The sequence below is a fragment of the Dromaius novaehollandiae genome, chromosome 1 (assembly GCF_036370855.1).
Source record: "Dromaius novaehollandiae isolate bDroNov1 chromosome 1, bDroNov1.hap1, whole genome shotgun sequence".
NCBI classification, from domain to species: Eukaryota; Metazoa; Chordata; class Aves; order Casuariiformes; family Dromaiidae; genus Dromaius; species Dromaius novaehollandiae.
The window spans coordinates 189,693,799-189,710,977 of record NC_088098.1 but is presented as its reverse complement, the minus strand read 5'-3'; the positions used below and the strand labels follow the sequence as shown (position 1 = coordinate 189,710,977).

At 38.4% G+C, this 17,179-nt stretch overlaps 1 protein-coding gene across 5 annotated transcripts in view; it reads left to right on the top strand.

Annotated features, from left to right (window-relative positions):
• INTS6 (integrator complex subunit 6) overlaps window positions 1–17,179 on the top strand; it is a 52,573-nt gene that overhangs the window by 13,019 nt on the left and 22,375 nt on the right. For all 5 annotated transcript variants that reach the window (XM_064504876.1, XM_064504878.1, XM_064504877.1 and 2 more), the window contains one exon: window positions 7,912–8,001. In XM_064504876.1, coding sequence (XP_064360946.1) covers window positions 7,912–8,001 — 90 coding nt within the window. The remainder of the gene's footprint in view (window positions 1–7,911; window positions 8,002–17,179) is intronic.

Sequence of the window (17,179 nt, the reverse complement as noted above, 5' to 3'; positions counted from 1 at the left end):
ATGTTGGTTGCCAAGGCTTCCAAATGATAGGGAAATAGAATAAGGGCAATTGGGATCAAAAAAGGCAAAACTGGAATAATGGTATATTCTTTTCTTCATTTCAGAACTATTGGATTAAACATAGAGGTAGATCAAGAGTGTAAGGTGCCATGACTGATTGCTTCTAATTTGTGCTAATACAGTCATTTAACCTTTCTTTGGGTATGTACACTCACAGAAAAAAGTACTTACCTGTTCATGTGTATTTTGACAGTATTCATACAGAACATGCCTCAGGTTTTCTAATCTCATTGTTATGTGATTAGCACATGAAAGGATATATTATTAACTTGTGCACCCTCTGCTGGCTAGTTTCATAACTACAAAGTAAAAATACAAATCTGTGTTGATGAGAAACTCTGATACATAATTTTAGCCAAATGCCAATTTATAAAAGTTCCTTTTATGGAATTAAAGCTATAATGAAAACCCTGTTAGCTCAATTTATGGGAATCAGTGGTGGTGTTTGGAGCTGGTGCTCTTGCAAGTCATCATGTCACTCGTAGGGTGCAGTTATCATTGTGGGCTGTTTGTTCAAGCTCAGTCAAGACTCATTCCACATTCATCAAACCATTTTCTTTTCCTTATCCCTCAGTGGTAGAGGGTTTGTTTTTGCTACCCTGTGTTCAAATTCCTTACGGGCTTGGTTAAATTGTTGCATATATGGAGGAGCCAGATCTTTATGGTCCTTGGGACTATTGAGGGCTGCACTTTGAGCTCCTAGGAACCTGCTACTATCATTTGTATTCCAGATAGCAGTCACTTTGAAAACAAGCGGTGAAACTCTCTTCTTTTGGGTAAAGTCTTTATGGAGCTCTCTCAAATTACCCTTAATAGAAGATTAATTTACCTGTGGTCTTCCTGAAACCTGTCCTTAAGGGTGAGGCAGTATTCCCTCCTGCTGAGCTTGAAAGGATGGTAGGGCAAGAGTCCTCCCATCTTGGATACTGCAAGGATAACAAAAAGGTTTCAGTGGTGTGATAGAGAACCTGTGTCTGTACCACAGATGTTTATGGATTGCAGAACTCAAAGAACTAGAATTAATGGTAGATAGCCTCCCTCTGTTCTTCACCCCTTTCAGAAAAATATTGACATTTTTCATGGTGGTACTGGAATTCCTGAATAGTATTTCACTAGGTTATTTCATAAGGTTCCAGTCTATCTTCTTTGCTATTGAAAAAGGCATCAAGAGAGATTTCTGTTTCATATTAAAATTTCTTCTATTACTTGGAGACTAGATAACAGACTTCAAAACACTTGTATCTTGGGTAAGACTCCAAATTGTTAGTTTAGCTTTCATAAAGCTTTCTTGTGAGGCTACTGAAAATGATCTTGAAATACATCCAGTGTACAAATATTTGATATTCTAGTAGCAACTCAGAACTACTACCACTGCAAAGTTTTGTTGTCTTTTGAATTATCAACAGGGAGTGTAACAAAATCTTAGAGGTAGCAAGGCAAAGATGGTAGTTAGCAGCCGTCTTCATGCATGAAGCCTGACTTGTCAGAGAGAGCTTAATCATGTGCAGAATTCCAGGATATTCTTCAGCTTTTAGTCATTCAGGCTGAAATCATCAGGGTCTATCTGACACCTACACAGTGGTTCCCATTCATGGAATCAGTTTCAATTCCAAGACAGCCATAGTGAAGACAGTTAAATGCAGTTTCAAAGCTGTTTTTATCATGCGGCATAAGTCCCCTGGATAACCCCATGATGTAATTCCTGGGTACTTTGCTTTAGCGGGCTTGGCTTTCCTAAGTGGTCTGGCCTCAGGATCATGGAGCTCCTGTGGCATATCCAGTGAGAAGTCAGTCAGTAATGTTCAGGTAGACCCTGATTGCCCTTGTTGCTCTTTTTCCTCCCAGCATATTCTTCCTTGCATTTTGGAAAGTCAGTGAGTATCGCAGTGTGTTTGTGCTACATATTAGTTAGATGATATGCAGCATAGCTTCCTCTGGGAAAGCTGCTGTTTAGAGCGGTTTTGCTTCTTATCAAGTAGTAGGAAAGAATTTACTACTCTACTGAACTGGAAAGCTTATTCATCTGAGTACTGTATACTGTGTAGGTATATGTGCATAGTTATGGTGCATGTCTACATACATTAAAAAAATCTCAAAGGCAAAGTAATTTCTAGTAACAGTGGTATAGCCAATTATATATTCACTAAAATACTAATAAGATCCCAATGTATTCAGCTATGTTTGGAACTTGGGAAACTGTTTACTGAATGCCTAAAATAGAATTGAATCTACAGCTCTTCGTGACTATATTGATTGGTTTTGCAGGGATTATGGGCAATAGTGAAAGCTGCTGAAAATGTAAGTGGAACAGATAAGTTGAACAAGGTGCTACAGCTCTCATGTTGCTGACTATCAGAGCATGGAGCAATCCTTGCATGCCTCTGGGTACTTGATTGACAATACTCTGCCTTGAGCAATTAAGGGAGAAGTCTGTAATAAAAGAAATGTTAAATTAGTGTTTTAAACATTTCATAATTTTGCTAAAGCATGACTGAAATTGCTGAGATGTAAAAGGGAGTATCAACATATTATTGTGATAGACTTCAACCATTTATTTTAGACTACTGAAATTCAATTTTGGTCTAATGGTATTTTTTAAACTGTTACAAGTTTAGAGTCCTAGTTATGGGTATAAATCCTCCAGCATCAAAGCTAACAATTCTGTTGTAATTCTGATATTTTTAGATTTCTCTTAAAACTGTTGCTTTTGAGCAGTTATTGCTCACAGATTCTCATGATCAATTATGAGAATCCTTACCTGTTAAATTTGCAAAAAAAATGAATTGAAAAATTGGGTAGCGCACTTCTGTACTTCCTAGTCAGATAACTAAATTCACCTTACTGGCCGTTAGGGCTGATACTTCTGAAAATAATAAGAGGCTATTGAGATAATTTGATGTATGATGGATGTGCAGGAGAACTTTTATTCTTCTTTTAAATGACATGATGTAGTAAACAAAAGCATTCCTTTTAGACACTTCATCATGATCTTAAAAAAAGTGCAAGGAAGGTTTTTGTGTAAACTTTTTCCTAGTGACTAGCAGTATGTTCGGTTAACAATGTGCACCTTTTTCGGTTTACATTTAATTTCAGCTTTGAGCCTTTGGATTTTCCTTAGATGTGAAACTTTTGCACTGCTGAATACTTTTTTTCTTATCGTATGTGCTTGTTGAACAAGTAATTTTTAGTCTCTTTGACTTCTTCTTTTTGAAAGTCATGTTTTTACCTCAGCTATTTCTTAAGTTTTTGAACACTTCTGACTTTGAAAGTAATATTTAACTGTGTGCATGAGGTAACAGTGGTCTTCAATCAAATTTCTCTTACGGTATAATCCATGTTTGCACATCCAAAGACCAGAACTGCTTTTTATTTGCTCTATTTGTACACCTTTAGGAAGGAAAAGAATCCGTGGATGTATTCATCAATCATGCTGAAACTAGTTAGTAAACTTATTTGCCTATGAAAGTGAATTTGTAGTTTTGACAATCTTAAGCAGGCAATAATGTCACTTGATAGTTTCATACAATTCTGTGCCTCTTACTGTGACAAGAGAGAAGTATCTGTTGGTGAGGAGCTTTCTAATGTCCTCAGCTCTTGCTTCATTTTGTATTATGTGACCACAGAACTACTTCATCTGGAGACAGAAGAAATGGTGACTAGCGAAACTGAGTTGCTTTGTGATTTGGAACAAATAGTTACGAAGCTATCAAATTGTTCAGAAGAATTCATGTTGCTTAACAGTTATGTTAGTTTTAGGGCTTTGAATATCTTGCCCTGGTATTTATGCTAATTTTAAATAGCTTTCTCCCAGAATTAAATGTTTGGGGTTTTCTTCTCTCTTTGCATATCTGTTCTTGAGAAGGCAGATGGTAGGTGAATGAAAAGCTCCTGTACCACTTCCTAACACCAGGTGGTTGAATAGAATGATCAAATACTATAACCTCAGGTGCTTTTTCCTTGGTACCCTTTTTTCACCACTGCAAGAAGCCTTCAGAAGGAAGAACGTGTTATTCAAAGGAACTTGCAGTCAGATGACCCTAGCAGCTATTTGGACTAAAACGAATATCAAATGAGCCAATTTGCCAATATGACAGGTTTAACTGCAGTCCCTGTAGGAGCTAGTTGCCACTGAGTTTTTAAAAAGAAAAATAGTATTTAGCTTTTCCAAGGTACTTGTTTATAAACAAATATAGTTTAAATAAGCAAATAAAATTTAAAAGAATACTTGAATATACCTTTCTTTTATTGTAGCTTGAGTAGTAAATTGTCAATGGTTATAATCTATCTGAGGATAGATAGCATAGAAACAGAAGCATCTTTCCTTATGTGCAAATAAATAGAATAAGCTTTTATAATGCTAGCATAAATTGCGAGCAAGGCTCTTATGTTTCCCAGGCATTGATACTGAGGCTGAGTTTTTGTTTACCCTGTTTAAAGAACTCAGCGTTTCCTGTGCTTCACGCTTTTGATCTTTTATTTTCCTGTTTAGGAATGTTAGATACTGTTAAAAATTTGGTTCTGGATTATTTTTGCTTTTGACATGAACAAAAGCTCAGGGTGATTAGTTAGTTGTAAGAGTAAGTTGTAAGCAGACCTATTAATATTTATACCTCACCTCAAATTGTGTACTAGACTGATTTCTAGTACATTTCAGCATATCTGTAACTTGTCAAAGAACTGGTAATTGTGCTCTGTCACTATATCACTGATTATGACTAAAATAATTGAGCTGTGTTGAATTGATTTCATATATATTCACAGTCAATGGTGTAGCTATGTTATTTCTAAGATGTGTAAATTAAGTGTTTTATCATAATAGTATATTTCAAAAGAAAGGAAAATGGAAAATAACATGGTTAGGTTAAAATGAGAAATAAAGTTCCAGAACAGAAATTGACAAAAGTGCTGCAGCTTATAAAAAGGGGATGCACCGAAGTCTGTTGGCATTTCCTTTTGCCAAATACGAAAACATTTCTAAATTCTGATAAATTATGTGAATAAGTCTTTTTTTTTTTTAAATAAACACCTGACTTAATGCTGATTCTTATACCTTTCTGTGAATAAGGTGAGGAGAAGAGTCAAAAGGATCAGTGGTCTCCTTTAAAAATTAATGACATTGAATTTTTTGGTGAAAAATAGGAAACTTTAATAATAGGCCTTTTACCTGAAATTCTTCCCTCTTGATATATATTTTTATTGCTTCTGCTCCTTTAGGTGGAAAATAGATATTCATTTCATGTTCTGAATTGCATGCAGCTGTGAATTGAGTCCAGTTGATAAGCGAACTCAGCTCTGTTCACTTGTCTTTACATACTACTTTGATTTGATTTCATTGCTTCTCTTTAGAGAGGACAATGTTCACAGCTGTATTGATGAACTAAAAATTACTGTATTTTTGCATGTAGCTAGTAAAGAAGAAATTTCCAAGGGAAACCTTTCCTTATTACTTATTGAGATATGTAGCATTCAGCCACAGTGCATTGCTGGTGTTTCTGCAGTTAACCTGTAGATTTTACATGTGAAAATATGACAGATCTTTTTGATCAGAGATTCTCAAATCAGTTGTTACTCTGGCTACAAATGAGCATTGTTCTTGTTCCAGTAAAAATAGATTCTTGCTTTTGTAAATATGTTTTTATACTATTTGCATTCTTGACTTAGTATCTTGGTTGTCATCTGTTTTACAGTTAAAATGCTTGTGAAATTAGTCAGAAGATAGTCTGAGGCTGAAGCTGGTATTCAGCAAATCTCCCTCAGACTTTAGTCTTGGGACTGGAGCTTAGAATCTCTATTTCATTTGTTATAATTTCATAATCATTCTGAACCCAAAGTGTTTAAATTTAAAGCTTAAATTTTAGATACATAAAATGGTAAAAGTTAAAATTAGAGTACACAAAAAAAAAAATTAAGATAATAACGCTGTCTGGACAATAGGGGTTGTCAGAGTTGTAGTTGTCACTGAATTTTTAATATTTATACTTCAAATTATAAATTGCACCAGAATAAATTGCACTAGAAGAACATCTTCTATAACGTTCTAAATCTAAAATCACAACTTTATTGTCTTTTTGTTATCATTTAGTATTGATAGAATCAACGTATTTCTCGTATGTTCTGTGTTGAAGAGAATGATATCCTTTTCCTTGAGTTAGAAACACCATTTTAAATATTATTCCAGTGCAATACAATTAGCTTCCAGCTGATACTTTGCAGTTGGAATGAACTACTAGTTGACAGAATAATATACTGTAACTGTTCTTGAGAGTTAATAAGACTAAATATTCCTGAGAAACTATTTTAATTAAAATTAAGTTTATTTGAGAGTTTTCAAATTATTCTGAGTAATTGTTTAAATTAGATTATAGACTAGCTTACCTTTTGTGGAGGAGATTGATCTTTACTGTTTAATTTCTATTTTTCCATAGTTTTTTCTTTAGTAATGATGTGCTATATTAAAAGAAATATTACGATTTTGACAAAGTTTTGAGAAAACATTGTGCAAATCTTTTAAGCTTCAATTTTTCTACTGGCCTGTAGTAAATTGTGAAGATGTTGCCACTTAAAACTAGGCATCTCTTACCAAATGTAACTGAAATTCCTTATGGCGATACTTCCATTCTAAACACACAATGAGTAAGTGATCCTTTGTATTAAATGAGTTTAAAGAAATGGATCTGAAAGATCGTTTTATTAATACCTATTAATTCTATCTCCATGTTTTTGGAATGAATTAAAAGTATTCATGAGAGTTTCTGTTTATGTCAATAAATAATTGTTTTTGATTATATGATTTTGTTTATGTGCTGATTATGGCTGCAAAAGTAAATGAAATAGGAACTTCAAGCATGTAGTAAGGGGTAGTCAGATTAATGGTGCAGTGCCTTTCCAGACATAATATTAGACAAAACTGGCAAGAAAGAATGTGTATTTTGATAGGCTTTTAGTCTAGTTATACTTTTATTCATTGTTTTCTGAAGAAGAAAAATAAGGCCTCAAGCTTGGGGATATAAAGAGACTAGGAGCCATTAAACAAAAGTTTGTGGTGGCCTTTATGCCTTTTCTGTCTTCAATCCTAGCTAGAGCAAAACGTGCTTACTCAGCTTGGTTTTGATATGTCCATGGATTACTTTGAAATCCTTTTCTTTCAGGAGGCACTGAAGGCTCTTAGCACACTAGTGGTAGAAATAGGAAGTGCCAAAAGCAAACCAGGTCTTTTTGTTAAACAGGTTGAACAGCTTTGTCAGTGGTATCACAGAGTGTCTTACCTTGTATATGCTTGTATCTTAAATGATTAATGTAGAAAGTTAATTTTTTAAATTATTTAAGTTGTTTCTGAAGTAAGTGTTGCATGCATGGTTGAATTGCTTTGGTCAGAACATAACGGGCTATTCAATTCAAAATTTTCCTTCGTACACAGAGCATTAGTTCTTAACTGTAGGATCATGATCTCAAGATACTACAAAAATGCTTTAGTTGGTCACACTAATTAAATCAAGCACAAAAATCAACCCTGGAATAAGGGAAATTAGAAGTAGTTCTGGTCTGAAGAGAATGTTGCTCCTTTAAGTAGCTGGAAGGTTACTTGAATTCTGCAGTACGTATTGTTCTTGAAGTCATATAGTAACTTTTTTTGACACATTATATGCATTTATTGAATGCAAGTACCTAGCTTTATATGACCAAACTGTAATAAGGCTGAGAAACCCATAGCACTGTACTGTTGTACATGGGAATAAATGCTTTCCTAGGGCCTTATCCTTTCATCAGTGGATATCAATGACAGTTTAAGGACTGAACAGAAGCTTACAAATTTGTTATGGCATTTTTAATGAAATTATTCTTTTTCTTTAGGGAAGAAACCCCTTTTTTCTGGAGCCAGCAATAATTATAACAGTTACTGATGGGAGTAAATTAACGACTACCAGTGGGATACAGGAAGAGGTAAGATCTGACCTCTGTTTACAATGAACTATACCAAACACTGCGTTAGAATGCTGTTACAGTAGGATCATGAATGACTCTCTGAAAGTATGCTTGTTAATTGCTTAAACTTGCGTGGTTTTTCCTTTAACTTGAGATAATTTTATGAAATAGTACTACAAAAATCTGAATAGCTTTTTTTTTCTTATCACGTGAACTTCTGGCAGAAGCATGTAGTACAACTTCTGTTCTGTTTAGTTGACTCATTGTTTCACTGTTTCTGTCAAATGAGGTCATGGCTTTTCAAATATGTTAGCAAAAGAAATTGATTTCTGTGAAGCGTGTGTATCTTCAACTGGTATAGATCTAAATTCTTTGCATATAGACCCAAATTAATGCAGTGATTTTGCAAAGGATGTGGCCAGTAGGGAACAGATGAAGCACATACCTCTTTCACAAGGGTCCCTTCAGTGATTACTGATTGTAATGTCCTTATAATCTAAAATAAGAGCTGAAGAATATATCTCAAATTAAATTTGCAGAACAGTTTAGAACACCAGATCTTAATAAACTGAAGTACCTGTTCAGACATCTAGCAAACTCGGAGCTGAGGCACTGAACAATTTTAATAGCAGCTATAAAAGGTCTATGAAATATAAGTTATTGGCTGCATTGATTGTTGGACTTTTTCCTTGAAAAGATGGAGGGATGTATGTCTTGGGATGTATCTTGAATGATTAATGTAGAAAGTTACTTCAGAAACAACTTAAATAATTAAAAAAATTGTGTTGCATGCGTGGTTGAATTGCTTTGGTCAGAACATAACAGGGGCTGTTCACACTGCCACTACCGGCAGCAAGAAAAAAAATGAAGCTCTTTCCTTTTCAGGGAAAAGGCTAATATCCAAAGGACTGTTCTAAAATTTAAAGAAAGAGTTCAGGCTTTTCTGTGTGGTAGACAACAGTTGAATAAACAGATTAGCTTATTGAGCATCACTGTTCATTAGTTATTCGGCCTTCTCCTATTACTCTGTTGTATTGCATTCTGATGGCATTTACAGAAGTTCTTTGTATGGAAAGGTGGTATGTGAGTATTTTTGTAATGTGTCTGACTTGCAGGAAAAAGTCGAGTGACTTTGACTTTTTCAAAGCCAAGTTGAGTATGTAATTCTATAAGGACTACTAACAAATAGCCATAGCCAGTAACTGAAAGGGCATGCCTGGATCCAAGATATCAGGTAGTTATCTGTATAAAACCTCATTTTCATTGCTTTTTTTTAAATCCAAAAAGCTACTTTCAGCTAAGTCCAGTGGTTGATTGGGTGTGGTCCAAAATGCTGAGTAGAATATCAGCATCATATCTGTCCTGATTCTCAGTGAGCTAGTGTTAATTAAACAGAGGGCAGTTTGTCATTTTATACTCCTACAACATGGAGTACTGTTAGCAGCAGAATACTGGTGATTTTTATTTGAACAGCCAATTGGGTAAGCAGTGAGCTTCAAATGCCTAATGCTTTTTCACCTTAAACATTACAAGAAGACTTCTTATGGTCAGGCAACCACTTGGTCACACATTCATATCTTTAAATTGCTGCAAGTTGTATTGAGACATGCATTTTCTGTCTGCTTTTTAAATCTGCATTAAGCTTGGCTCTTGAGCAATGCTGACCATTGTGTATACACTAGTGTTTTACAGCCTCATGAGTAAGTTGCTTCATGACAGAAAAAGGCGTTTACAAGATCTTATGATTGCTAAGCTACATTCTAGAGAGGCCACATCTGCCCAACCAGTGATAGTGGACTTCTTAGTAATGGATTTCTTAGATAGTGGATTTCTTAGTAAATGAGCAGATTCAAAGGCATGTCACCTTCTGGAGAAGCTGAAAGTGACCACTATTCTTACTTCCTGAAAAACAAAATGCAAGATTCTTTGAGTGCTTTTCTATGTGTGTTTACAGGATATGTATTTCATACCCAGTGCCAGACGTGATTTTTGTTTGCTGCGCCTGTTACCGGTTGGGACATCCCTAACACTATCAAAGAGCAGGGGAACAAAGCATCCAAGGGGGCTTGTCTTTCAGGGATGGTCTTTTTCTTCTGTCAACATGTGTCCTATTGATCAGAATTTTTCTTAGTGTTGCTTGTGTGTCCTTTACAATCACCTCTCAGGTTGAACATACAGAAATGAAGCACAATTTGTACAGTGCCATTTTAGTTCTTTTCAATCACCCAGCTGATATAAAAGTCTGTTGTTGCTATTCTGTTCAATAACAAAGGTTTTCAGTCATTTCCGGATGTCTGTTCTGTTCCTCTGGGTTTGACTTTGGAGAGTTGTTCAGAGGTGGTTTTGGAAGTGATCATGTCCCACTGAGTGACTATGGCATCAGATGTTTTTACTTCCTGTGTAAAGTTTTTATGAACTAAGGCAGTATGATTTTAGTTCTTTTAAACCTTATGTACAAGAGAACTGGCAGAACGTTGTTTTTGGAAAGTCTGTGAAGACAGTATGGGACCAGGAGGCAAATTTTCTCAAAACTGTCACGCAGATGAACATTTTCCTTCTTACCAATGAAATCAGCTTTATCACTGCGGGGACTTGAAAATTTTGTTATTTGCCCCAGTGTGAAGCAGTCAAGCATAAACTCCGTTTCAGAACTCTAGCCTAATTCTTAAGATTTCCTGTTCCTTTGTAGAATTTAGTATGGGTCTTGCAGATGATGAGCCTACCCATTCAGCACTACCTTGTCTCTGATGAATGTGGTTCCTCAGACTGAAGACAAAGATATGATATGATCTATCCAGTTGTCATCTCCACCAGCACAAATTAATAGGGTTTTCAGTCCTGACTTCTAATGCACCAGTGCTGATGTACTGAGAGTGCCAGCATCAGTCGTACGGTCAGCATCATGTGTTGACCTGATTCTTTTCTGGATTTGCTTGACCCTGTTATAGCTTGAACAGATGGGCTCATACTGTTGGAATACCATCATTAATTATGGCTCTCATGCTATAGATTCCTTCTGGGGGGGAGGGGAAGCTTTACTTTCTGGTATGGCCCCTCAGATGTGTTCTTAGCCCTTCCCTGACCAAAAGGGGGTTCTTGACCCATTGATATTTTCCGATGAATGATTATGCAAACAAAAGACATGAGCAATCCTTCGTGGCTTCTGTATGTTGTCATTCTTCTGATATTCCCATTACAAGAGTCTTGGGAGAGACTCTGTTCCCTCATCCCAGAACTGATTGCACTGTCACATTGATCCTTTCAAGGACTAATCATTTTGCTTCCCTGCTGTAATAACTGTAACAAGTGGCAAGATCCTGCTTACTTTCAAGAGTGATCAGAAACTATTTTTCCTAATGTTTTTAACAGTAATTCCTCTTCAGCTGAAATATTAGTTTCTAATCAGCTCAGCAAAAAATATGTGGCAGAGCCCTTTCACTGTATGTTCTTCTTCCTCATCCTTGTTGAGGAATGTGTAGATGGCATTCTAACAAAGGACATTAAGGTCCTCTTTCATCTAGTCCATTTGTTACGATGTACTGTTTTTTCAAAGCCCCTGAAATTTAGTAGAGACAGGATTTGATAAACAAAGACATACGCCTTAGTAGTTCTTCCAGCTAGACTCTGTGCCACTGATCACAACCCTCCGAGTTCTACCATTCAGCCAGTTCTAAGTCCACCTCACTGTCCACTCATCTAGCCCGCACTTCCTCAGCTTTATGTGTGAGGATGTTGTGGGATACAGTGTCAAAAGCCTTGCTGAAGTCAAGGTAGACAATGTCCACTGCTCTCCCCTCATCTACCCAGCCAGTCATCCCATCATAGAAGGCCATCAGATTGATTAAGCATGATTTCCCCATGGTAAATCTATGTCAACTACTCCTGATCACCACCTTTTCCTTCACATGCTTAGAGATGACAACCAGGATGAGCTGTTCCATCACCTTTCCAGGGATGGACGTGAGGATGACTGGCCTGTAGTTTCCTGAGTCCTCCTTCTTGCCCTTTTTGAAGACTGGATTGATATTGGCTTTCTTCCATTTCTCAGGCATCTCTCCTGTTCTCCATGACCTTTCAAAGATGATGGAGAGTGGCCTAGCAATAACATCTGCCAGCTTCCTCAGCATTGGGGGTGCACCCCATCAGGACCCATGGATTTGTGGGTGTCAAGTTTGCCTAAATGATCTCTAACTCGCTCCTCCTTGACCAAGGGAAAGTCTTCCTTTCTCCAGACTTTCTCCCTTGTCTCCAGGGTCTGGGATTCCTGAAGGCTGGCCTTAGCAGTAAAGACTGAGGCATAAAGAAGGCATTCAGTAAGTCTGCCTTCTCTGTATTGTTTGTCACCAGGGCACCCACCCCATTCAGCAGCAGGCACACATTTTCCCTAGTCTTCCTTTTGCTACTGATGTATTTGAAGAAGCCCTTCTTGTTGTCCTGGACATCCTTTGCCTCATTTAATTCCAAATGGGCCTTGACCTCCCTCATTGCATCCCTGCCTACTCTGACAATGCTCCTATATTCCTCCCAAGTGGCCTGTCCCTTTTTCCACCTTCTTACACTTCCTTCCTCTGAGTTTTGCCAGGAGCTCCTTGCTCATCCATGCAGGTCTCCTGCCCCCTTTGCTTGACTTCTTGCTCATAGGGATGCGCTGATCTTGAGTGTGGAGGAAGTGATCCTTGAATATTACCAGCTCTCTTGGATCCCCCTTCCTTCTAGGGCCCAACCCCCTGGGATTCCTCCAAGTAGGTCCTGGAAGAGGCCAAAGTTTGCTCTCCTGAAGTCCAGGGTTGTGATCCTACTTACTGCCCTGCTTCCTCCTCGCAGGATCCTGAACTCCTCCATCTCATAGTCACTGCAACCAAGGCTGCCCCCAGCCTTCACATCTTCAACCAGTCCTTCTTTGTTAGTACAGGTCCAGCAGCATACCTGTCCTTGTTGGCCCCTCCACCACCTGTGTCAAAAAGTTATCATCAGTGCTCTGTAGGAGCCTCCTGGACTGTTTGTGCCTAGCTGTGTTGTTCCTCCAGCAGATATCAGGGTGCTTGAAGTCCCTCATGAGAACCAGTGCCTGTGATCATGAGGCTACTTCCAGCTGTCTGTAGATGACCTCATTGACTTCCTCTTCCTGATCAGGTGGGCTGTAGTAAACACCCACAACAGTGTCACCCATGTTAGCCTGCCCTTTAATCCTTACCCATAAGCTCTTGACTCGCTCTTCATCTGCCCCTAGGCAGAGCTCCATACATTCCAGTTGCTCTCTCACATAAAGAGCAACTCCACCACCTCGCCTTCCTGGCCTGTCTTTCCTAAAAAGCATGTAGCCATCCATGACAGCATTCCAGTCATGTGAGCTATCCCATTGTGTCTCTGTAATTGCAATGAGATCATGGCCCTGCGACCGCACGCAGATCTCTAATTCTTCCTGTTGATTCCCCATGCTGCGTGCATTGGTGTACAGGCATTTCAAAGAGGTAATCAAGCACACAGGTTTCCCAGGAGGCGTGCAAGAGGATCCTCCGTAGTCATGTCCCATGTGCACTTCCCCAGCTGCATGCACCTGCTGAAGGCATCCCAACTTGAGCCATGTTTTGCTGACTACATTGTCTCTATAACTCTACCCTTCCCCCATCTTTCCTAGTTTAAAGCCCTCCTTACCAGGATTGCCAACCTGTTGGCAAAGACACCCTTGTTCCGCTTAGTGAGGTGGATCTCTGCAGCTCTGCTGGAAAGCAGCTCTGTGAAGAAGGACCTGGGAGTTCTGGTGGACAAGTTAACTGTGAGCCAGTAATGTGCCATTGTGGCCAAGAAGGCCAATGGTATCCTGCGGTGCATTAGGAAGACCATTGCCAGCAGGTCAAGGGAGGTGATCCTTCCCCTCTACTCAGCCCTGGTGAGGCCACACTTGAAGTACCGTGTCCATTTCTGGGCTCCCCAGTACAAGAGAGACATGGCAATACTGGAGAGATTTCAGTGTAAGGCTACGAAGATGATTAGGGGACTGGAGCATCTCCCCCATGAGGAAAGGCTGAGAGCTGGGCCTGTTTAGCCTGTAGAAGAAAAGATTGAGAGGGGGTCTTATCAGTGTATACAAATGTCTTAAGGGAGGGTGTCAAGAGAATGGGGCCAGACTATTTTTAGTGGTGCCCAATGACAGGACAAGAGGCAATGGGCACAAACTGAAACACAGGAAGTTCCATCTGAATATGAGGAAGAACTTTTTTACTGTGAGGGTGACAGAGCACTGGAACAGGTTGCTCGGAAAGGTTGTAGAGCCTCCTTCTCTGGAGGTACTCAAAACCCGCCTGGACACAATGCTGTGCAACGTGCTCTAGGTGACCCTGCTTGAGCAAGGGGATTGGACTTGATGATCTCTAGAGGTCTCTTCCAACCTCAACCATTCTGTGATTCTTTTTCACTTTGTATGACCAGTTATTACCTAGACATTAATTATTGAATAAGCATTCAAAACATTTTTTGCTATTGACTCTAGATATTTCTTGCTAGTCTTGGTTATATTCTACTAGCATCATGCAACTCTGATTCATTCCCCTCCTGAATGATACCCAGCAGTTCAATCTAAAAAGAGTAATTTTGCTCCTTATCTTCCATCTCAGCTTCTACTGAAGTTGTGGGTAACTTTTCACAGCACGTGACACTGAGCCCTAGTGCTCTTGATGTGTGAATACAGCATGACTGTAAACCCTGTCTACACTTGCTCATGGTTAGTTGTAGTATCAGGATGGCAAAGTGCATCATGCCATTGACATGGTGTGGCAGCTGGCCTGCTGTGTCTGTGATCTTAACTTATCTCCTGTGGAAGAGCAAACTGTGGCATTCTATCTCTGTCTTACAACTGCAAGTGACTGGATGGAAAAAGATAGGAAAACCTAATTCTGTCATTTCCTAAGGATCTAACTAGGGTTTCTTAGCCTGATAGGGGCCTGTTTTCTCAGCTGGACTTCAACCTTATTCTCCATCTTTAGTCCTTCTGTCCTCTAAAGGATGAAATGCTATATGTTTGGAATGTCAGATGTTCCTTGTCTTTCTTACAGGTACAAGAAAAGCTTCTTCAAGAAGTCTACTTGCAAATAGATGTTTTTAGATACAAAAAGACAAAGAAGTTCACTCGCTCAGTATGAATATTTTTATGGGGTACCTAATTGTGCAACAACCTTTTGTGAGACTTCCCAAGGCATAACTGCCTGTAATTGCCAGGGTACGCTTCACTAAAGCTTAAGCCCTGCTAATGCTGTCCCTTGCAATGTATGAGCCTCTCTTTGCAATCATTACCAGAAGTGCCTTGCACTCTTTCACCAACTACTGTGCCACTGCAGAGTTCTCTAATGTAATGCTGATCTAGCTTTTATTCAACCTAGAGATGCTAGGATCCTCTCAATGATGGTTTTTGAGAACTTCAGACTATGCTTCTACTTAGGATAGCATGAATGTAAATATAGACAGGCGCTTAAAGACCTGCTCACCAGTAACAGGATTCTTTAAGATGTCTTCATGCAACAGGTTGTCCTCCAACCCCTCTCATTCATTTCTTGAACATTTTAGTGAATTTAAAGGCTGAGAAGAAGGAGGGCATAAGGTGCACGCTTTTATCTTAAAATAGCAGTATGGCATTCTGGAGTGGTAGGGCTTATGTATACTCTTACAAAGAAGTGTAAAACAAAACAAATCTGGTTTTCAATACTAAGCTGGGAGGATGCTTATGTGTGATTATAGATAGACAACATGTTGAAGACCATTGCTCCCTTTCACTTGTTCAGTCTATCTTTTTCACAACAACCAATACGAAAGTCAAAGCAGAGTAAGACATGCATGCCTTCATGTTGATACGTGAATGGGGAAAGGGAAATAAGATGCGAGGTGGATCTTTTTTAGCCCATCTTACTTTCTTATTATTCATTTGAAGTGGTAATACCAGTTAAAATAATTAACAAGAGATGAAAAGGCTAAGTTACTAAGCTCTGTGAAGAATGAGGCCTAGATTGAATGCATATCTTCTCTGATAACATGGATGTTAAATTTAATTTAGATTAAACTGTGGGGAAGGAATTGAAGACATTTGACTTGATGCTGATAGTTTTTCATGTCTTCTTACAGATTGAAGACATTTCTGATAATGTGTACATAATGCAGTGGCCTGCTCCCGAGAACTATTTGTTTTTTGGATTCACTCAGTGTAACTGGCTGAGCCAAGGTTTCATAGTTTGAGATAAACTGAAGTGAGAATAGCATTTGTGCAGGATCCATGGGATCTTTGTATACACTTCTCCATATCCCTCAACAGTCCGAACTATGTTGCCTGAAGAGGTAGAATGCTGTTTTATGTCTCCCAGAGGAAATGTACTCTGTAGGGCTTGTAAATGCTACTCTTCTGTTGCTCAGAGCTTTGTAGGAAAGTTTGGTGAATGTCATTCCTTAATAATAGTCTCAAGTGAGGACAGTGTGATGCTTGCAACTGAACCCTCTTACAGTCAGGATTCTGGGCTGCTTACTAGGAATGTGGCTATGCTTTTAGCTGAATTTCCTTTGCCAGGCAGGCATTGCTGGCTTTTTGTATGAGGGAAAAGACATGCATATGAATTAGTAATGAGCTAGGTGCATAGCTGAGTGCTCTTTGACCAATTTCACGTGAAACATTTGGGAGAAATACTGCTCTTCTCATGTGTACTATCTGCTTGCATCAGCAAAAGCAGAAATTCAGGAGAGAAAGTATCAGGTAGGCTGAAAAGTCCAAAGTGTCCTGATGCTTTCTCACATGTTACAAGAGTGGATTTGTCATGTTTGTTCCAGGCTTTGACATTGCATCAATAAATTGATTATTCTTCAAAAGGCATGTATTTTTTCCCAATGCAAGATGCTTGCAGTTATGCAAATAAAAATAACTAAGCTTTCCTGTTTGGTAATTAGGTTTAATGCTTTCATGTTCATCTATTAAAAAAAAAAATCTTCTTTTTCAGCAGTTTGTTGCAAACTCCTCAGCTAACCAGTATGAACTAAATGAAGGCAATTTGTCATGTTAGCTTGTGCAGATTTAAAAACTGGACATCCTAAAATATTTTTTTATGGGCATGCATCAAGATTTGAAATAGTTTCCTTTGCTAACATATAGATGAGATTTAGTACCAGATTTTTTTTTTACTGCTGTGTGAAAAGGAGAGTGTTTGAGATTCTATTTAGGCAG